Source organism: Anabas testudineus, chromosome 6, assembly GCF_900324465.2.
Source record: "Anabas testudineus chromosome 6, fAnaTes1.2, whole genome shotgun sequence".
NCBI lineage: Eukaryota > Metazoa > Chordata > Actinopteri > Anabantiformes > Anabantidae > Anabas > Anabas testudineus.
Window position 1 is genome coordinate 1,116,063 of NC_046615.1, and position 23,786 is coordinate 1,139,848.

Sequence of the window (23,786 nt, forward strand, 5' to 3'; positions counted from 1 at the left end):
CGACACAATGCGAGCCTCAGCCTGATGAAAACAAGTCACTATCATCTAGTCTAGTGGATACCAGATCACAGAGCATCACGTGATGGAATCTTGAGGAACAGTTTCCTAATGTTGTACAATGTGTCTTAAACACATTACGCAAGTTAGTGGGAGAGAAGAAGACATGACTGACAAATGAACAATGAAAACAAATTGCCGCCATTGTTGGTATGTCTGGCGGTGGCAGATAAAACACCAAACAACAATCCGGTCAAAGAAAAGAATGTAAACTACATTTTCCAATGCATCTGCCCAGAATACAGATTCACCTGAGACCAGATACTGCCAGTGACATTATATCTGTATTTACGAATGCACAGTAAGTGTAAGTGATCTGACTCTGGTTCAACCAACAGACATCTTCAGCCTGACAGGCAAAGCTAACCAGTGAGATCACCTGTCTGGGTGTGTCGTCACAGCAGAAAAGAAAATATTCTCAGGTATTCAGAAGGGACTGAATGTTTTCTTGGCTTTCACATAGTTTAGTCTTCACTGTGTTGACACAGTTTGGCAAAGGCTGGATTTTCTGACCATTTTCAATAAAGTGTGGAAATCTGGGAATGTAAGGAACTGACCTGCACTATGTCAAGAGTTGGAAAGTGTGCTGTCCATTTCCTGTACAGAATGCTATGAATAGAAACACAGGGACTGATAGACGTTTAGACAGAAGATGTTTTCTTTTTCCATGGAGGAGGGATAAAACACTAGGAACATGTTGGCTGGGGAGCACTCGTTATCACACATCTGTCCGGTTCTTGTAAGGGCAAAAATACTCATGGAGTATAGACGGTATGCTTTCTCCTGTCTTTCTCTCAGTCTGTCTCGCTCACTCTTTCTGTCACTGCTGTGTGAGCAGTAAGCAGTGGCATGTGAAGCCCAACCAACGATTGTTGAATGTTTTACTGTTGAGTCATACTCTCACTGTACCACCATATCTTCTGAGCTCTATGTAATTCCTTGTAACTTCTTGTTGGGGTTGAAGTTATAAGATCACTGAGATCACTGCACATTGTCTGTGTTTACCCACCTGCATCCCAAACCTTGTGTAAAAAGTGAAATAGGCTTTTCACTGATGTTGATCACATTTTTTGAGAATTTAGTAGCAGCCATTTTAAATTCCCGGGTCCCCGCTGTCTGGTATGTGAAGCAGCGCACAGGCTACTGTGGAAAAAGAAAGAAGGCAAAGCTTAATGCAATAGTTTAGTGTTAATCTTTTACAGTTTTAAATGGAAATGTTGTTTGTTTTCTTCAAACTGCATGATGCGTAGTAGGGCTGCAACTCAGGACTGTTTTGTTTTTTAATCTATTAATTATTAAAACTTTGTGAGTTGTGAATTTCACAATTACTCATCATTTAATTAGATTTATATGAAGGTTCTTCTAGGCATGCACTTACTATCAATAAAGACTGTGCAGATGGATACGTTATTCAAAAATACATTTTGGTGAACATCCATGCTGAAATAAAAAAAAAAAATTGAATTGAAATCTATTTTCTATTTTATTAGAAATACAACACAAATGAAAACAATAACAGTTTTCAGTTGTTTTCCCTTTAATAAATCTGTTGTAGCTACAGTAGGCTTCATCAGTCATAATACTGTATTGAAATTGAGTAAAGGAGACTGTATTCAGTTATTAATGCTCCCCTATTGGGTAGTTTGATAGGGATCTGAATTAAGATTGCGAGAAAGCTGTAATGTTTTTTGTCATTTCGCATACTTGCATAGTTCTATATGCTCAAAATCTGCATATGTATGTGTCATTGCCCCCTTTCTGAAATAAAAGGCGCTTCCACATATGCACTCCGGACGATGTCTGGAGAATCGGGTACAAACATTGTGTGGATTTGTGCATCCACATATGCACATCAGCACAAAGCTGCTGCCTCTCTGGCCTTCTCATGAAGCTACCTGCTCACTGAGAAATAAATTAATGCATTAATTGGATATATATTGTTCCTGTTATTTAAATTATTTACAATATCAGGTCAGTTTATTCTTAATTAATAATGTTTGTAATCTGTGCCTACTTTATATTTTCTTGTTCATTAGAGTGTGTTTTTGGAGAATGATGTGGAAACTAAGCTTAGTGTTGGACTGAGTTATTTATAGCTTTACATCAGTTTTCCAACTAGAGAAAGTCCCTGAATTTTGAAATGAGGCAAGTGAGCTGCAAGTGTGCAATAAGGGAAAATAACTCTGAGCATAAGGTTTTCTTTAAAATCTTAAATCACTGGTATTAGTAGAGTTGATAAAAGAATACTCTTCTTTTCTTTCTGAACCAAATAAATCACACACAGGTGCAAAAAAAATGTTGGTAGCCTTCCATTAAAGAAAGAAAAATCCACGAAGGTCACTGAAATAACTTGAAACTGACAAAAGTAATAATAAATAAAAATGTACTAAAAATTACCTCATGAAAATTAGACATTGCTTTTGAGTTGTGGTTCAACAGAGGTTTTTTTTAAAGAACAAACTAATAAAACTGGCCTGAACAAAAATGATGGCACCCCTAGAAAAGATATAAAATAATGTGACATGTCAAACTAGTGTGTCCTGTAATTAGCATCACAGGTGTCTTCAGTCAGTCTGCCTGTTTAAAGGATGAAAAGTGGCCACTGTGCTGATGGTGTGAACCATACTGAACATGAACTACAAAAAACTAAGGAGAGAGTTGTCTCAGGAGATTAGAAATGTTAAAGGCATCTTCAAGCACATTGATGTTCCTGTGACTGCAGTTGCACATATTATTCAGAAATGTAAGTTCCACAGGACTGTAGCTAACCTCCCAGGACATGGCCGCAAGAGGACAGTCGATGACAAATTGATATGACATAAAATACAAAATGTAACAAAAGAACCCAGAACTCAGGAGAAATCCAAGTTCAAGGTAGATCAGCATCAGACCACACCATCAGTCACTCTTTGAGCCAAAGTGGACTTGATGGAAGATTACAAAGGAGGACTCCACTCTTGAAAACATATAAATAAAAAAAAAATTGAAAACGCATATTGACAAACCACAAAGCTTCTGGGAGAACGTCCTTTGGACAGATGATCAGCGAGGATGACTCCTCCACTCTGTTGGAGATGCACCATCTCAGCTACTTTTCTCAGTGCTTCTCCCCCTGCTTTCCTCCACTGCCTCCTCAGCTCATAGAGGATTTCTGGTGGATTTCAGGTCATGCCCTTTTCAGGGCTAATACCTAGTGGCTAATTGCAGACTAGCTGTGATATGATACGTTACACGTTATCATGACATCCATGATAACGTGTGCCTCCAGACAAAGTCACCAAAAGTCCTCTTAAAAACACGGGAAGAGAAATATTGCAGTAGGCAATTAGTATTAGTTGGGGGAAGACTAAAAACAACACACAGAGAGGAGCTGCTGTAACATGCACCATTCTAAATTAATTCCGATAGGTCCAGCTTGAGACTAGTTCTTAAATAATCTTTAAATTTGCAACGATCTACATTAGCGTTTTGACACACCTTTGTCTTCACTACAGTCAAAACAGAAAAAAAGGCTCTCAGAAAACGCTTGTATGGTTGGTTGGTATAATGGAAATGTCCATTCCTATTATGGAAAAAAACACCAATAAAGCTACAGAAATGTTAAGAGCCTTACCAACTTGGAAGACTCTTAATGTTCATGATTCACAAGTTCGAGCCGAGTTTTTAGTATATTAATGATAAAATTAAAAAGTCCATCCCTGAATGCCCACCTCGATCAAAACCAGCCATGAGGTTTTGCAGGCTCACACAGACACATATTGAAAATCTACTGAATCTGAACACATCATGCAAAAGCTCCACAGTGCAAAAAGAGGGGGAATGATAATTATTAGATTGCAATAAGTGAATCCCAGTTTCTTCTCATATTTCATTCATTCTGCTGAATAAAAGGAGTCTGTATGACAGAAGCGTCTGTTCCATGACGTTAGCAAAGTGCGTAACTAAGTAAATAAAAGATCTTTTTTCCCCAAATGTCTGTTAGTGCTGCTGAGGCTGTTCTATGTGGGATGTCTTTGTTAAGGAGAAGAGCTGGCACCAGTAGCAGCTATCTTGAATCTCTGTGATAATTACATGGCCCAACAGGGCTGCTGGGAGATCTGATGAGTCATATCCTTAAGGGATGCCACTAATCGCATCTCTGTGGAATTTGGTATGTGTATGTGTGTAATTGCGCATGCAGCAATAATTAACTGATACACTGTCTCTCTCAGTAGGGAGTATAGGGAGTAGATTGACTAACACACACAGTGTCTGTCCTGGATGGTTTTTGAACTCTAATTAGTTTGTTCACGTCTGTGCAGGCAAAATAAGAATTTGTGCTTGTACTGATTGTGAAAAATTAAACATTTTAAGTGCAGACTTCAGTGCTCCACAGAGTCCTAAATGGCTCAACAGTGGTGACTAATTCGTTTGCACATTGTTTTTGCAAGCAAAACATACCAGTGTCTGTACAGAGTGTGACAAGAGTGTGGTGGTACTGTACCATAGCTTCCTCCGGAGTATATTAACTCTTCTGTGCAATGAAGTCATACACAAATATGATCACTTTGCTTTTCCATCATAAATGCACTTATCTGATTTTAGTTCTACTTAAAACTTCAGTTAGTTATGTAATTTAATTATGTGTTCACTCAGCCCTTGGTTTAGGTCCCACTTACAGTAAAAACTCCGACTCTCAAATTAGACTTTTGAAATTTTTTCAAGCCAAGGCAAATTTAACCCAAAGAAGAAACACAAAGAATAAAAACAAAAAATAAACAAATAGTGCCTTGGTTTTAAAGTAGTCTCAGTCTGAGGTCTGCTGGCATTTTTTTTTCCTTATTTGAACAGCAGAGATGCTAAAGGCAGATTCACCATGTTTAGTTTTATCTCTCAGGACAGCTGGTAATCCAGAACCAGCTGACCTGACACATCTTCAGGGCTCATACTGGATCAGGAGAGTTGATTTGTATCTAGGAGTCAGATCATTTGATAATTTAGAGGGAAGCAACAGTATTTTTATGCTGATTCTCTAAGAGCTGAGGACAGGAGTTATATGCTGAGCAGCATTCTGGTGAGCTGAAGTTGTTTGAATGCTGTCCTATGGCCAGTTCTTACTTTAGTTTTGCACTCGAGCTACTCGCAGCATGAACTTGCATTTACTCCCTTTCATGCTACAACTGGGCGTGTGTACACAGACGCATTCCACACATGCACACTACAAAACATTATGGCAACTCTGGACTATGGCAGGAGCAGTAAGTAGGAAAAAAAGTGCTCCTGCGTTTGACTGAACAACATAAAAAAGTGAAAAACATAAAACAGTATGCGTAACTGCTTCACAAGAAATAACATGGTATTCAGCTTTGATACATGAACCAAGCTGCTTCTTTACTTTTCAGGCACATGCACAGTCAGTGCTTGGTCACTGCGGGCAGTTCGTGTTGTCACAAAAGTTGTGTGCACTGCACACAGACATTTTAAGGTGACTGAAGACAGATTTTTAGCCCCACCAAATGGTACCAGCTGAGCTCAACTCTACTTCCTTTTTTTTTTTTTTTAGTACTTGGTACCCAATACTATCTTAGTATCACTGCCATTGGGGTTCTGAGGTGCCAGACCTAATGTTAGTCTCTGCTCTCAGAGGCACTTCTGTTTATGCTGTGTGGGAAACATGTCAGTGTTACTTAACACCATCTCTTTTTAGACTTCTCTGTAGTCAGATTTTATGTGTACACTTCAAACAAACTCAATTAAATTTGCCTCAAGAAGCCTTACAATTTCTACTGTCTTCAGACCCTTGACACGGTTAAGGGAAAAACTGACACAAACCTGCTAGTGAGAGCATGGGAAAGGTATAAGCCATGACGTACTTAAAGAACACGCTCCGAGTTTAGGTTTTGAGTTCTAAGAGCAGAGAGCACAGAGTGGAGTGCAAGGATTCATTAGGAGCAACTTAAGTCTGATCTGACATGGACGTGGAGCCGGTCACGGGAATCTAGAACTATTGTTAAGTCTTTAAGTATAGTTATTAGTATTTGTAGCTGCAGAATTCTCAATCATTTGTGGGCCTTTAGTAGAAGAATCTGGCAGACATAGAAATAAACAATTACTTAGCTCTAACAGAACTAAAAACAGCATGGACCCAGCACATCATTGTACATCGTAATGAAATTAGTAACGGTAATGTCACAGAGGCTGTGATTTACTGCAGGTTCAGTATAGGCTGCTCTTTACTGTAGCTCAGCAGCAGTTTGAATGTGTAGCTAAAGCTGCAGTGGCTTGTTGTGATAACAGCAGAGCCTGCTGCCACTTCATGTGCGCAGCCAGTGGAAGTGAGTGACACTTCAGCTCGGAGTGCAGCAGAGCAGAATGGCTGCTGTGCATTGTGTGAAAGCAGGAGGTTGATTTGGATTAGCAGCTGCTGTTTCCTCTGCTTCGTCTCTGTCTCCCTTTCTTTTTCTCTCTCGCTTTCTCTTTCTGTCTCCTTCCCCTTCTCTGGCTCATTCCTTCCATACCAGACATAACTTTTGGCCAGCTGAGTTAGTCTGTAGCCTCTCTCTGTAAAAGAACAGCCAGAGTCAGCATTCAGTTGTATAACACATAATTACAACAAGTTGTGGAAACATAGTCCCCTCTCTGCTCCTCTCACCACAACCAAGTGTATGTGCATGCATTTTTACATGCACCAGTATGGCTATGCAGAGTGTGTGATATTTATGCTTGACTCCAAGAACATAATACCTAAAGTGAGGTACTAAATTCTTTCTATTAAATAACACAAAACCATTTATGGTCTAATTTAGACCATAAATGTAAAGTAAGTAAGATATTGTTCTGTGTGTATATGGGCTCTGTTTTATAAATCTTGATCATCCTTCATCCATCGATGGGCACCAGTCACCAGCTGAATCTCAATCAGCAATGTTATCACTACGCTATCCAGCTTATTACTGTGTTCACATCAGACAAAACGAACTGCACACAGAGGGAAAACAAACTAGAGCTTTATTTAAACGGACTAAAGCCCGTAGGTGTTAAAACACCCTAATTTACCTTAATTCTGTAAAGCAAACATGATTCCATTAAGGTCTTATTGACTTTCTTTTTTATTATTTAATTATGAAATACAGAAACACAATGACATGCTGTGAGTTCAGATGTGCAGACATTTTTAAACCACGTCTAGGTTTTTATGCTATACTGATGATCTCAGTCACAAGTAAACCACCAAAGGGAGCAAATGTTGTAGCTTATAGCCTGGAAGCTAAATTCATAAAATGTGCCATTATAAAAAAGGATATGATGTGAGCAACACAGAGACATAAAATTATACAAACACTTCCCTTAAAAAAGGAAACCCACAAAGGTCACTGAAATGACATAAACAAAAAATAAAAAGTAGTAAAACTGAACTCATGAAAATCCTATATTGCTTTTGAGTTGTTGATCAGCAGAAGTGTTTTTAAAAACAAATTAATGATACTGGTCTGTTACATCCATTAGATTTGCTGATTCTACTTTCTGCACACCCATATGAAGTACTTTACTGATCTGCAGTAGATGACGGCGCTACTGTGCTTGTCGGTGTCTTGTCCAAGGACACCTCGACATATAGTCAGAAGGAACCAGGAATCAAACCAGTAACCCTGGGGTTTATAGACGACTGCTCTACCATAAAGCATTTCTTCTTGTAATACTTTGATGAGCTAGGGCAACAAAATCTAAGTGATTATTAGCCTCTTCCGCTAACAGCTTTAATTCCTCTGGATAGCATTTACTCCTGTGACTTGGGGCTCACTTTGACCAATGAGCTAATCACCAGGAGCTGCACAACAGCAATTGACATGCACTCACCTGGCCCATGCATGCAGGGTTTCTGCAGGAAGCATGCAGCAGGCCTGCTGCTGCTGTTGCTGTGGTAAAAACGTGCTCAGGATAAACAGCCAGTGACGTAACAAAACCAAAACAAACTTGCCTCCTTTTCTTCCTTGCATCTTGTCTCTTCAGGGTATCTTTAGCTTCTGTCTCCGTTTTCTTTTTCTTTATCACATTTGTTCTATTCCTCTTATTTTTCGTACGTAAGTGGAAATCAAGCAAATGACAGCATCTCTGAAAGTGTAAAATATGCTGGTTTGATACAGTAACTGGGGAGTTAGATCAGCTATACTTTCTGATTATTCAGGTTTGAACCTTTACTTCCTGTATTTAGACCAGCTAGGGCAAGATTTAGAAATTACATGAAGAAACAGTTCTGACTTGAGCGCAAAGTTCAGAAGGCTTTCTTTACTTCCAGCTCTGTGTATAGAGGTCAAGGTGATGAAGCTATTTATGTTGTCTATTGTACGTGAGTGTGAAGGGCTCAGCATCTCATTCACACTCTTCAAGTCAGTCTGTGTCTACATACACCTATTCTTGTCTTTCAAATGTGTCTTGTTGGCATGTTGGTACCTTTAGAACACATACTGTAGTTAGTTAATTTCACACTATATGAGTGCCCACAGTACAAAAGGACTTTGGAAGCTGATTGTTCTTGAATCGACCCCTGCTGTGGGATGAGAGGGAGGGTGGTCTAATTAGAAGGCACACACACACACACACACACACACACACACACACACACACACACACACACAGACTGACACTCTAGTGGGCGGTGTGGATTATCTCCACAGCCAGACAGACAGAAGGACAAGAGGATCTGATGTTGTAAATTTCAGTCGCCTTAAATCCTTGTGCCCAATGCTCTTTGATGACTTAGCCTTATCGCTCGTTTACCTGCATTATGAGCTAAGTCTCAATTCACAAGCTGCCTCTTTCCAAGTCTGCATTTCGACACCAATTGTGTTGTCAGTCAGACACATTGTTTGTCCTGTTCAGTCCTCCCAGTGCTCATTGCGGACTTCTTTGATTTGGAGAACATCAACTAATTTTGCTGCTCTTATTAAAAGGGAGAGGTCCAGACTAAACACTGATTTTGCTTGATAAGATGGTCACAGGTGATTATAGTGAGAAATTTTAGCAGTGAACTGGCCAAAACAAACTACATCATGAGGTGCCTCAAATGTAGAACTGATTAACATCCACTGTAAAACACAACAATCAACTGTCAAAGACAGTATGTCACTGTTATTTGACGTAAAGTGATGAAGGCTGTCTTCCTGTCTGCCTAGACTTGCAATGCTGCTCATTTGGACATTTTTTCTTCTATAGACTTTTAACTTAAGATTTTGCTGTTTCTGTTAGTTAGTTTTTTTTTATATCATGAAGTCATCTGTATTTTAAGATATTTGTTCTCACATAACACTATTATTGTATGTCTGTGCTTCCTGCCCAGAGAGCCTCTCATAGCCTAGTTTTGAGAGAACACCCAGCAATCCCATTTGAGCAAGCTTTAGGTAACAATGGAGAGGAAAAACTCCCTTTAGATGAAGAAAATCTCCAGCAGAACCAGGCTCATAATGGGCGGCCATCTGCCTCGACTGGTTGGGGTGAGTGGAAATAGGAGAGAGAAAAGAACGTCAGGCAACAAAAACAACAACAAGGGGCAATAATATTGGGCAGGTCAGCTGGGTTCTGGAGATATACAGCTCCAGGCCGAGGATACCTGCAGAAAAGTACAGAGAGAGGGAGACAGAGAGGAGGAAACACAACTACAGGAGAGAGAAGACACAAGTTCTAAAAATATATAATAAAAACTGACACAGTCTGTGATGAGCATGCGTGAAAATGGCTACAAACGCTGCTTTGTTTACAGAACGGATGTGTTGGTTATTCAGTGGCTGTAGTCTCTGGGTTGTGTTAAAGTGCAAACCTGGCTTGGCTTAGAGTAATCGGACATTTGGTGAAGCAACAGTCTCCTCAACTGTATCTTTGATGTCTATACCCTTACAGTGTTTTTAAACTGAAGGCATCTTTTACAGTTATACTACAGTTTTAATCAAACCAGCTGTTGACACTTCACTTCACAGCTGCCTGAACTGTATTTTTGTGCTTTAAGTTATTTTTTCTATGTACCTGCACTCAGATGTGTCATGTGCAGTTTGTTTTAAGCTGATGGTGTTATAACATTTTAGATTTACATTTTAGTCATTTAGCAGACGCTTTTATCCAAAGCGACTTACAAGTAGGGTACAAGGGTAGGCAGGGTAAGCGTGAGGAGGTCTTGCCTAGGGACCCCTACTAGTTGTAGGCCACAGCTGGGATTTGATGTTACCACTACACTAACCAGCCGCCCTAAACTGCCCAGTCATAGTCCGGGGCTTTATGACATTATAGTTAGAAGAGCAACGACTGTAGTAGCAGCTGGCTAAAGCAACATTTAAATCTGTGATGTTATCCTCACTCAGCTGTGTGACGATGCAAATGAAAAGAACTGTCAGTGGAATTCAGCTGCACTGAAACACAGTGAGGGTAATTACCATGCAGATGTAACAGTCAGCGGGGGAGCCAGAATGTTGGTCGGATGTTTAGTCGTTTGCAAACTGAAAAGAGGGTGAAGAAGAAGAAATGAAGCCACTTCTTCTTGATTTCACTTGTTTTACAGTTTTACATCTGTTCAACTACCACGTTCTCTTACTAGATAACAGCACAGCACACACCCAGCTTATAAGGACTGACTACCTTGACACCAGTAACAAGTAGGTGTATTTGGCAGCTTAAAAAAGTTCTGCATTAAATCTGTTTAACCTGTTTTGCAGGCTACATCTTATTTTGTTTGTCAGTTTGGCTTCCAACAACAACTAAAGTGTAGTTTCAGTTCAATTCAATTCAAGTTTCTTTGTATAGCACCAACATTCAAAATTACTACATCAAAATAAGATGTTTTTGTTTTTAAGTTCAACAAATGCACAATGTTTCCAAAGTCAGTGAGTACTGCATTACTGTACCTTTCATTGATGTTCTTTGGTAAAGGGTATGCATTAGTTTATGTTTTCCTCTTTTCTCGCTCTTGCGTTGAAGAGCTAGCACTGCTTAATGTTCCTGTTTGTAATATCCTTTCTCTGGTAGAATTAGTGCTAACATATCTGTTTCTGTGTGTTTCCTTCTAGAGTCCAGCACCATGAAACTGAATCCACAGCAGGCTCCACTCTATGTGAGTACTGATTGGTGTCACAAAGTGTCACAATCAACTTATGCAGCATGAATGTTGTCTCAGTGGTGCTTAGTTTAGGTCATCACATTGTTCAGGGCAGTAAGAGCAGAGGATGTAAATGAGTTTAAGATTGATTGTTATTGATCATACAGTTTCTTGTGAAGTTTTCCTATCAGTGCAAACTTGTTCATATTGTTTTCATTGGTGTTATTGATTTGAAATAGTTGAAACGCCTGAAACATTATGGTCTAAGTGTGTAGGTTTGGTCCAGTTATAAATTGTTTACCAAATAAATCAAATTGTTCTTTAAAGCAGAAAGCATATTTATGTGCCTGTGGTGTACACAGGCACATAACAGTACTAAACAAAACGCCTGCGAGTGGTGTTGGTTATAGACTGCTGGAGGATCTCCAACTGAATCATTCTCTTCCTGAACAGACACAGACCTGACACCCAGAGCAGACTCTTTACTTACATGCCAAATCAATATGATATGTGAGTTAAGGAAACTTGAACATCGCTGTTGATCTCAGTGATACACTGAGGGACTGGAAGCTTCGATCTCTGGTTATTGTCACTAAGAAACAGCAGGTCCTAAGTGACAGCACTAGCCGATGTCTGGTCTGCACTGAATCAGCAAAACACTCGAGATCACAGTGACCATCTTAACCTGCACAGTAACCAAACAACCAAAAGCCACACACTGAGTAAGAATTCTCTAGTTTGCTTTTTATGGCTGATAACCTCCACCCTCAGTAGAACATCTGTGTTGGACTAAATGAACAAATTGCAGTAATGCAACATTGCATTGTTTGTTCTGTCTTCATAGAGACATGAAATGCAAAACATTAAAATCATAATAAATCATTAATAAATCTCAATCTCCAATTCTAAGTGAGCAGGGAAAAAAACTATGCACTGTCCCCTGAACCTAAGCCGAATAAGAAGCACAGTAGCTGAACCTCAATGTTTTCTTAATCATAAACGGGAACAGTATGTGTCTCATCTGTATCTCTCTGACCAAGTTTAGCAGCAGTAGTGCATTTTGTGTGTGTGTGTGTGTGTGTGTGTGTGTGTGTGTGTGTGTGTTTGGTGTTCCATGAGTGAGAGTGATCTGAAACATTCCTGTGTGCTATTGTTAGCCTGTGGGTGTGGGTGTGGCATGTTAACCGCATGTTCACAGCATGAAATGTGTGTGTTGTTATGTTTCCATGCATCAGTGCAAACATACTATAGAGTCTGAAGACTGTGTTCCTCCCAGAGGGACACTGTACTGCTCTCAGTTGTCTTTTCTTTGTTTCCTTAGAAGTTAATCACATTTCTGTTTTTAAACTGACATGTGAGCAGCATTGGTAAATATATTTGGTGCTCTACAATCACCGACATGCCCATTGGGAGTCCGGGGGTTACTTTCTGGTCCAGTGACAGTTTAACATAGGAAACAGGAAGAACATGGCAATTGCAAGTGGTAGGGAACCCACTCCACCACACTCTGAGTGTTTTTGTTTGTTTTAATGATGATAATGATGATGATAGAGTTTTTTATACTATAATTTTATAATAAATTTATAAATAAGTGGATTATTTATTTTAACTTTTTCCAGCCCTATCTCAGTCATAGGTCTTGTGTCCTCTAATAGGACAATGCAACTAAGAGCACCAAGAATGACTAGTGACTATGTATATGTCTATTCTGACTTTTCGGTGGTGATACGCTCATTGGTCGGAAGGAACCCTGACCAAACCATTTCCTTCTCTGCCTCCTTCTAGCATGCACTGATAATCAACATAAATCTAACATACATATAAAATCAATAGAGGTCTGCACATGTCTCGAACACAGTAAGTGATGAAGTTCTCTGTTAGATCAGCCATTTGCTCTGTTTAGTTCACCTGGAGCTGTCAGTACAGTGTGGGGAACCTAATGTTTGCCTCTGTATGGAAGAAAACATGTTTTAGTCCAACTTGGCAGTAAACAAAATATTAAATACAATTCAATTCAATTCAATTTTATTTGTATAGCGCCAAATCACAACAAAAGTCATCTCTTTACAGTGTAAAATTTAAGACCTGACAGCAGCAAAAACATTGGACAGGTCAACTGGATTCTGGTGATATAAAGCTCCAAGGCTGAGGATACCTGCAGAAAAGTACAGAGAGAGGGAGACAGAGAGGAGGAAACACAACTACAGGAGAGAGAAGACACAAAGTTAATGACATGCAATGGTGGCATTTGAATGGAGAGGAGAGAGGAGAGGAGGTCAGTCTATCAGTAGAGTTCCCCCAGCAGACTAACATCTATAGCAGCATAACTACGAGATGGTTCAGAATCACCTGATCCATCTCTAACTATAAGCTTTATAAAAAAGGAAAGTTTTAAGTTTAGTCTTAAATGTAGAGAGGGTGTCTGCCTCCAGAACCTGAACTGGGAGCTGGTTCCACAGGAGAGGAGCTTGATGGCTAAAGGCTCTGCCTCCCATTCTACTTTTGGAAACTCTAGGAACCACAAGTGTGGATAAATGATCCACACTTATATAGCTCTAGTCAAAGCGCTTTAACGCTGCTTCTTATACCCAAGCACGCGCACACAGGGCAGTTGGCATGCAGCTCGCTGACTCATCAGGGGCAGCAACTCAGGTTCAGTTTGACATGTGTTGGGAGAAGATGAGAATTGAACCCCTAATTCTACGATTGGTAGACGACCATTCTACCTCCTGAGCTACAGCTGCCCCAAACTTAGTAGTGATATAACATGATTAAATAACTTTCCAAAGGACGTGTGACATCTAGTGGATGGTAAACTGCACCAGGACAAAACAAACCAAGAAGACAATTTAGTATCAGCTCTGGAGCTGATACAGTTATGTGATTTATTTGCACCTTTCATACAAGTTGTTATATTTCACAGGTGACTGAGTATAGTGTAAGAACGTAGTATGATCTTATCTAGATAAATGTGCACACAACTAGAAAAAAATAAACGATGAATACATACAATAGATGAATAAAACAACAGAATAATGTAGTTGATGTTTGCATAATGAGCTGTAACTCGTGCTGTATGTCTTATTAAATAACTGCTCAAACTGTGTGCTGGCTGGATTGCGATTCATGGTCTAGTCCTGACTCACAGCAGTGTGTCAAATATGTTTGGACTGCCTTAGTGAACACAAGGTGTGTCTGTCTGTCCACCTACATGTTCTCATGAAAATCTGTTTCCTGTCAGGGAGAGTGTGTGCTGACTGTTCAGCTCGACGATGAAGATGCTGGAGAAGAGGTGGAATTTTATCTTTTATTTTCAGGCTCCACCCAGAGACATGTCAGCAGCACCCTGCGAGTTAGCCACATCACACTTCAAGCTGTATGTCCAGGTATGACATTGAGACACACACACACACACAGACACAAATGTCTTGTTATGCATGTTTTGAATTTCAAAGGAGAGTGTGTCATTAACCACGTAGATAAATCTGAATGATCCTCTGTCAAACAATGACAATTAGCCCATGAACACCTAGGGCTCATGGGAAATTGTGCCCTTTAAAGGCAGTAATAGAGCAATGTATTGTATGAACAATAATCTTAGATAGTTTTTAAAAAAAATCTTACTTATGCCATCAGACCAGGTTAGTTACACAACATACTGAACCAAGGCTGCATTCCAAGGCCGGAGGTAGCCATTAGCATGTAGAAATGTCAGTGGGATTATAAATAGGATTTTTGGTACAGCTCCAAGTTTTCTTCAGTCTAGTGGCTCCAGTGCATCATCAAGCTTCAAGGACAACATTTTTTTTTTTTTTCAAGAGCATATTTTTCTACAATTAGTTAAATGTCACAATCATTTTTATTGCAGTTTTCATACTCTATTAACACATATTTACATTTTATTATTGTCACTTTTGTAAATCTGTCTTATTTTCCTAAAATAAAATATTTATAATATTTTTGTTGTTTCACAATTCCTAATACAGCATCAAGTGAGCATGCTCTGTTGCAGAGAGGATTGGGAGATAGCTGTTCTATAAGTGCATCATTATTATGAGTGGGCTTATATTGGATATGTTGTCGCCTGTTGTGACCCAGATGATGCAGGAGCTGTCATTACATCATGCCTTCTTATCAGCTGTAGCTTTTAAAGTTTACATGGGCTGATTCAGATGGTTCCAGTTAGCTTACGCTTTAAAGGGAGCTCCACACCTATCGTTGTAAACACATACCCAGCTGCAATAGCGCATTGCACAATAGTACACTGTGAAGTGATGGAGTACAAGAGGTGTGGCAGAGCATGTGCCTTGAGAAGGATTATTAGCCTGGGTAAAGTTACTCATCAGACTAGAAGATAGGAGAGAAACTGTGACCAGCTCTAAGGGTGTGGTTTCCTGAGCAGAAATGACTGTAGCTGGAAGAGAAGGGTGGATGATGCTCCAGACCACAGGCTTCTTCCTGCCTGCCTACATGTCTGATGAGCTGATTTAGAGCCGGTTTAAAGCACTGACACATTCCTCACTGATGGATGACATGGAAGCATTTACACACTCCTCACTGCATGTGTTGTCATCATTGGGTCTAGATTGTGCAACCACTTCAATTTGAATCCATCTAAGAGGTTTTCAGCACACTTATAAACCACATATTTAATTCCAGTAGCAAACCACTTGATTATCCCTACCTGTGGTGATAGTGGTGCAACTAGACATCAGATAAACACGAGTAACAACAAAAAACTGGAGCTGTTTTATGTAGATTTGTTCTCTTTTTGTCTGAGAGTTAAATGTCCAGACTAATGAATAGTTTAGGGCAACAGCTTAAGGTTTAATGGTGGTGACAATAATACAATATGTCAGCATAGTTACCAGTTGGAATCATCTGTTCTGCTGCTCCTGGCTCCTGCCCCTCTAGTTTGTGAGATGTTACCATCTTCTGAAGGAGGAAATGGAACCTCTTAAAAATGGAAAAAAAGGACATTTTATGGTATGTTTCCAAAAATGATCTCTATCTCTGTTTATAGCCCATAATGTTTGTGAAGAGGTCTTGGTGACACTGTGTTTGGCTCGACCTGGTGGATCAGTGGACAGGCACTCACAGGAGACCTTCTGCTTTGTTCAGGTAACAGCACTGTCCTGTCACTGCCAAAAATGTGGCACAGTCTGTCCAAAATGATGAAGGGCAACTACATCATGGGATTGGCAGCAACATGGCAGCATCACCAGATGGTGAAATGGTAGAAAGCTAATCTTGGTAATTTAACAAGGTTATCTGGGGAAATCACTAATTATTCTCTAATTGACTTTTAAATATCAACTTACCATCAAACTAAGCCCTTAGCTTCTCTGACACAGCACCTGAAATCAGGCCTGTCTCATCATGGTTAGGGAAGGGCTCTGGGATACGGCTGAATACATCTTTCAAATCCAAACTGATTTAAAAAAAAAAAAGAAAAAAGCGAAGCTTTTGAACACGATATGAATTTTGTTGAAAAAAAATAATGTGATTTCATATACCAAAGGAATGTAATCAATGTAATTTTGTGTAAAGTACAAAAAGTAAATTGGTGTTTGATGTGTCTTTAAACTATAAGTCACACCTTTTTGTACTTCCCCTTCCATATGGTGTTTGCCCTATTTATGTATAATGTTTTTAATGATGGGGACTAATGTAAAAACATCACACCTGATAGTCTGAAGTGGTCAAGCCTGTTTTGCAGCCTAACCCGGGATCATAATGTATTTCTGTGAACTGGTTATGTCTGTGCTTTTTCTGTCTGATGCTTGAGGTGATTTTGAAACAGTTACTGTGTTACAGAGTTTGTTCACGAGAAAGCACTGATTCAGTAAATGTCCTGCTCACTGTATCAGGACTAGCATGTACAGGGATATCTGTTCATTTGTTTATGTGAAGGGAAAGGATCCAGTATCCTGAGTCCAAGTGATTGCAATCTTGAAATTAGGCAAATATCCACAAAAGTGGATCCACATTGGTCCACATTGGAGCTAACTTTGAGCTGTAAGAAGATATGGACATGTAAAGCAATGACTATGTGGAAAAAAAAGACTGGGCTGAAATAACATGAAAGGTATTTGCTGACTTTTCAAGAATAATGATGTCAGTATAATGTGTTGTATGCAGAACTTGGCTCTTGACATGGCCCACTTCCTGCTTGACAACACAGCCCCAGAGGAAGCATTACTGTTCGATGATGACCAGGTAAGCGAGGAGAGATTGTGAGAGGTCCAGAAATGCACATATTTAATAACTGTCATTAAATAAGAGAAAAATCCTCCTAAAAAGAAAAGACTCGAGACAGATTTTTGACCTTTGTGTATTTTGTTTGTGTGTGTTTCAGATTCCACTGAAAGAGTGTGAGAGGTTGGATCAGAGCCTCACCCTGGCCTTGAAACACCTCAGCCTGCTTCAACACAGAACTGCACCACAAACACCTTCCCTCACATGTACACACATTTCCACACTGCCAGACAGCTACAGAGGTGAATGAGCCTACTTAACGTTACTGTAACGTTCACCATTTGCTTGTGTCCTTACATTAGGCAGTGAGATCAACTAACTTCCCATTTGCAAGTGGAATACAAACTTAGTTACTAATGTCCCACGTTAAATGCTGAATGCTGCAAAGGGACTAACAACTTAACCTGCAATTGTTAATAAAACACTATGGAGGTAGTTGATGGTGCACCTCCTAGTGACTCCAGCTCTCAATACTATAATGTAGTGGAAGGTTAGTATATTCATCATACAGTAAGTGGCAATCATCTCCTCATCAAGATGACTTCTCATTTATGATTGTCCCATTCATTGTTATTTAGCATCTAAATAGCTCTGTCTGGAGAGATCAGTGCCCCATTGTCAGTTGAATGGTGCAGAGTTAATGTCCCATACAACTTTAGAGTTAAAGCAAGCTAGTGAAACAATGTAAGCAGTCTCGCCCGTCTGAGCATGCCCAGTGGCCTTACGGGAACAACTGTTCAGAGAATGTGAAAATGCTACTGATTTCAGTCTGTGGAGCTGTTTAAAAATAAACTACATTGTCCATATTTATTGTAAGAAAGAAGCATGTCACCTAGTGTAAAGGTGGGGCTTTAAATTTTTGGACAAAACAATTGAGTTGCTGTTGAACGTCTAACATAATAACGTCTTACTGCTGATAGCAGATGCACATTTTTGGTTTTAGTCTTTTTATGATGTTTGGTAATATCGACTGTATAGAAAATTACCATTCTCCTGCTTCAAAAAGGTTTGTCTCAAACCCAATGATTTGTTTACACTCGTCTGTGTATGTTTGATTTGGCCAGTAGAAAATTTGCTTGGTCCTATTTGCTTTTAAATTAGTTGGAATGATGCCACATCGAGACCGGTGGCCTGAAATCACTGACTGTGAAGCTGATGTAGTAACAGTATCTGGGCTTTGCTTTGATGGTGAAAGTAATATTACAGTTGGTTGAGCAAATAGGAATGGACAATAAAGGTTCATATTATGTTTGACTAAAACATGGCCCCATTATTGACAGTAGACAACTAATATGACAGTAAACTGCGAGGTTGGTGGATGTATGTTTCTTCCACATTTCTTGCTGGTTGCTTTGTTCTGTTTTATTAGCTGATGACCTTCTTCTTTTTTTCCTTTCCTGTCCAGCTGTGTCCCAGAGCGTGCAGCTGTCCAGCCTGCTGCACTTGGCAGCCAGTTGTGGTCTGAGGACAGTGGCGTCATTCCTTCTGCAGCAACCGGGAGCCAGAGAGGCTCTGAGGACAACTAACACTCAGGGACAAACTCCAGCCTGTGTGGCACAGGGCAAAGGACACGAGCAGCTGGTGGAGCTCTTCAGATGGTTAGTCCTTTACCAAAATCTAAACCATACTATACAATATTTAATTTATTTAACTGGAAAACTGGAACATTTTGTTTTTTACAAAATTGAATTAGAAAAGTACATATTTTTATCTTTTTGTCCTTTAGTTGTGTTGCCTAACAGTCACCATAATTTTATGTAAAAAACCTCCCCAAAAAAACTTCCTTTGTAAGTAAATTAAAAGCACCTTGTGGAGTATTTGAGTATTGAATGTTTAGATCACCATGGAAATGAGGTTTTAGTGTAGTATTTTTTTATTCTCATCTACTTGAAAAGCAGGACAAGCATACAATCCATAGTCCTGTTCTTACTTTTGTTGTTTATTTTTGGCAGCCAGCATGGTTCACAGCTTGTGCAATACCTGCTATTCTATTGACCAGCAGTTGGTGTCAGTAATAGACTAACAAGCGTAACAGTGTTTCTTTAAACTAAGTGAAGAAAGCTGCACACAAGAGCAACGGTGAATTGTGTACATGCTGAAGTCAGGAAGCACTCACTGCTCTCAGTGTTAGCAGGCAACGCTTGGTGTGTCAGCAGGAAGCACATCATGGAGGAAATGAAATGTTTGACCCAACAACAGAACTGATGTATGAGAGTGGGGAAATTAAAGCTTGCTTTCTTGGGAGGTGAATCATTATGGGAGTTAATGTGAGACACTTACCGTTAAGCTGTGAGCTATGTTGGACTACTAACTCATTGTTATTTAGCTTCTAATTTGCATATCTGTCTTGCCATTGTTGAGCACTATAGATTTCCTATAGTTCTGTCCTGAGAAATGAGTGCCCCGTTGTCAGTTGAATGATTCAGAGTTATTGTCATGTACAGGAATATCTGTGCAAGGTTAAATCTGTAAACACAAAATTCTCTGTTTTGGCTCTCTTCCACTCGAAAAATGCCACTAAAATAGAGCTCTTTAAATATGCTGTTACTGTATATCAGCACCCAAACAGGTAGTAGCTGTTGCACTGCATTTTACTCACTTTACATTTCACTTCAAAGACATCAAAGAAATTCAGTTCGCTCATTCCCCAAAACTGTTCCCTTCTTGTTTTGTGACAAAGTGATGACTCCAAAGTATTGCAGTGTGCTGATTATAAAGCTAAAAGAGCTTGGAATGGAAACCTAAACAGTATACCATTTCTTCATCTTGTCCAAAATAAAAATTTATTCATAGGGGTTTACCACGGATGGGCAATGCTAAAGTCAATGTGGAGGAAAAATGTCATTGCCATTTTCATATTGCTCTTGCCCTTCAGGCATTGCATACTGGCAAGGATTTGCTAGAGAATTAATGGACATTCAAGATTCAAAAACTTTATTGGTTCCAGAGGGAAATTTTTTGCCATTACATGGAATGGAATAGGAATTGATTGCTCTTGTGTCTGGACAAAGTCCCAGATGACCTCATGGCACAGGAAGAACACCCTTTTAAAATACTCAAGCAAGAAAGCCATTATCTAAAAAAAGGCTACAGCCAAGCACAGCAAAGGACGCCTGACAGCAATCGTCAATGAAATAAATGGAATATTATAACAATGAATGGATTTGGGTTTATCAGGTGGACACAACACTGCTTTAAATGAAGGGCAAATGTTGCTATGTACCTGCTGAATACTTCAACAACTCATCTGTAAATGCCAGAACATGCTTCCAGCAGTCAGAGGCACAAAAGCTGCGTGCTCTGAAACAAAGTGTTCACACTTGTGTGAGCCCCTCTCTTGTTTGTGTTGTTGCTCTAAGACACTGTAGTGGGTGCTGTCTATAGCAGTGCACAGTTTAGGCAGCTGTAGAAAAAGAGGGCAGGCAAAGCCAAATGGTGCAGTGTTGCACTTGTAGATGTAATCCACATGAATGGAACTGTATAGCAATTATTGTACATTGTATCCACCCCCATTCCCTGTGGACAAAAGGGTCCCTATATGTTGCGCCGTTCATGAATGTGAATTGCTGTGAAGCTAAAAGCCAGATTACACAAAGCGAACTGTGTAGTAGTCTCAGACAGATTGTTCATGGACAGAAATAATTATACTGTAGCCACTTACTGTCCTCCTCTCCCCTCTCTTCACCTTCCTTTTTTATCCTTTTTTTATCTGATGACATCACAGTAACTGACCCAGCATGGGAGCATGAAAATGTAAGGGTGGGTGAATGTAAGGACAACTGATTAGAGAGATGATTGTAAGCGGAGTGAGAGGCCTGAACCAACCAGCTGATTGACTCAACTGACTCCATCTGCTTCTCTTTGCCTTAAAGTCTATGAGAGTAAGGCCTCAACAACGCATCAGCACTGGTAAAAACGGACTTCAGCTGCTCCACACATTTCCATCTCAGCTGAAGGTCTTCTACGTGTTGATCACTTTACAGCAGTTACTGCAGTAAACCACGAGTACACTTAAAGCTCCTCTAATTTAGACAGTGCAATCAATAAACAACTGTAATGTTTTACTGGTGTCCAGCTTACACAACATGATCTGTTATTAATATAGATTCTATCACTAGAGACAAAAGATATCTGCAACAGCGTTGCAGTTATTTGGGTGGCAACATGAGATTGTGGATGTTTGTATGATGGTTTCGGTCTTGGTTTCAGAACAGTTACTCCCCGGCCTCTGAGCCTTATATTTCCTTGCAAGTAAGCTTGCCTGTTGTTATTTTCTCTTTCTTCATTCCACTCAGTATTTGGTTCTACCGGAGGTTTCTTCCGAGTCTTTCCTCTCTCTACTGTCTCCTAATGCTGCTCTAATGGATTTAATACACTGATCCAGCTGTTATATAGTGCTCAGACACTATCATTTGGGGTGTTTTCTGCATTAAACACTTACTCTGCACTTCTGTTTGAGTGGGACTAGATGGTTACACCAGATGCGACACAGTGAACTTCACCTGAAATAGACCCAAAGTCACACTTTTGTTCACTCATTAGTTTAAGAGTTATAAATGTTTATAGTGTCATAGATCTGAGTCAACAAGCCACTGGTGCCAACAAATATTTTCTATTGTAATCAAATAAGGGTGAGTTGACAGAACAGTCTAACAGAAACTTGAAATGTATGGTAAGAGTAATGTTGTCATTATTAAGACAAACCGGTTCATGACATACTGTGTGTGTGTGTGTGTGTGTGTGTGTGTGTGTGTACACATGTGTGTTTTAATATCCAATTGACCTTCTTCACAGAAGAGGATTTGTGTTTTTTACTGATGTACCTGACAAAGGTCTGTCAGCGGTGTGTCTGTTAACAGTGTGTGCACTAACCCCAAAAGTCTGTAGTGAAGATACTGAGTGCCATGCTGAAACCTTTTGTCAACTGTGTGCTGGTAAACATGTCTGTGGCTGGTGCAGCTGAAGAGTGAGAGGCGTTCTTAGAACAGCGAGTGTCAGGCGTTCTGCAGTTTAGGGTGTGGGTGGATTTGGGGAGGGCGTGGTTTTAGAGAGTAATGTGATGTCTTCCACCACACAGAGCTGTGTATGTCGCATATGTTGGAGCCTGGGCACTCTGTCGCATTCATTCATTTAGTTTTATATGTATGTTAGGATTCTTCTGGATTTTTATATAAATGACTTAATTGATTTTCTATATTCATTTTCACATTTCTCCTGTTTGTTAGGCAGCTTAAGTTTCTAGTGATGTTCTTTAAGACAGTGGATTATTCACACTCTGAGTGCTGGACATATAATTCTTTGAAAGTTTCTGATTCCATAGTGACAATCTTTTCTGTACATGACTAAAAGGACAAGGAAACATGTGCAGCTTTTAATAATTTTGTGTCATTACAGGTATGAGGCGTCCTCAGATGCTCAGTTGGAACCAAAGGAGCAGCTACCTTGGTACCAGGAAGGCAGAGTGTTTCAGCATTACACAAACCTTGGCACCTACACCCTAACATTTCCGAGTTGGCAGCACAGAGTAGAGGGTGCAGAGAAGGACGGCGATGAAAGTTGCTGCATAAAGAAGGAGATAGAGGAACTGAGGAGACTGATTCAGCTTCACAGAGACTCAAAGGTGACTTCTTCACACGTACACACAGCAATTGTGTCCTCAATTATATTCTATTTATTATATTCAAGTAACACCGTTTTGGATGCGGCTAGTAATAAGTGAGGGTAGGAGGAATGGGTGTCACCAAAGCTTTATTATATATTATATTGTGAAATGTTTCAAGAATTCAAATTCTGCACATTCTGCTATAGGTCTACAGGGCAGGACGGTGCATTTGCTTGACTGACCTGCCTACAGTCTCTGATTGAAAATATACATATAAAGAGTAGTATCAGACAGCAGCAGCGATGGACTGTTAAGCAGCTGAAGTCTAATGAGTGTAATAAAGTTTTTATTGCATTTTAGAAAAGGTCACAACTTTTCTGGAAATGTGGTTTGTACTGTGCATTCTCTGCTTTAACTAATTTACCTGTCACAACATAACACCACCAATCATATCAGCAGTTTATTTCCACATGCCACTCTTCTTTTTTATGTGCTGGTAAATTGTTAGACATGTTACAGCCAAAGTTTGCAACAACCATTTTTTCAATCCATTTGTTTCAAATTCATTCCCATAGTGGAGATGTAGTAAACAAATCTGTGCTTCGGTTTCCACTGGAACCAGATGGTGCTGATTGGTAGTTTAGGTTGTTTGTATTTGTTGCAGCTGCTGAGTTAAAACAGTTTTCACTACAGCTGCACAGCTGACGTGTGACAGCTCACAGTAAACCACTCCATTTAACCACATTATCTAAAGCACGTGAACTCTAACCTGTTAAATCATTTTCAGTTTAGAAAGTCTAGAAAGAAGTA

General features: G+C 39.7%; 1 protein-coding gene across 1 annotated transcript in view; it reads left to right on the forward strand.

Moving 5' to 3' along the window:
- The first annotated feature begins 14,354 nt into the window (after positions 1-14,354).
- Positions 14,355-23,786, forward strand: part of LOC113165557 (A-kinase anchor protein 13-like) — a 62,436-nt gene continuing 53,004 nt past the window's right edge. Inside the window, exons 1-6 of the mRNA XM_026365173.1 lie at positions 14,355-14,502; positions 16,140-16,237; positions 17,258-17,335; positions 17,475-17,616; positions 18,780-18,972; positions 22,769-22,994. Coding sequence (XP_026220958.1) covers positions 17,273-17,335; positions 17,475-17,616; positions 18,780-18,972; positions 22,769-22,994 — 624 coding nt within the window. The 5' untranslated portion in view covers positions 14,355-14,502; positions 16,140-16,237; positions 17,258-17,272. The remainder of the gene's footprint in view (positions 14,503-16,139; positions 16,238-17,257; positions 17,336-17,474; positions 17,617-18,779; positions 18,973-22,768; positions 22,995-23,786) is intronic.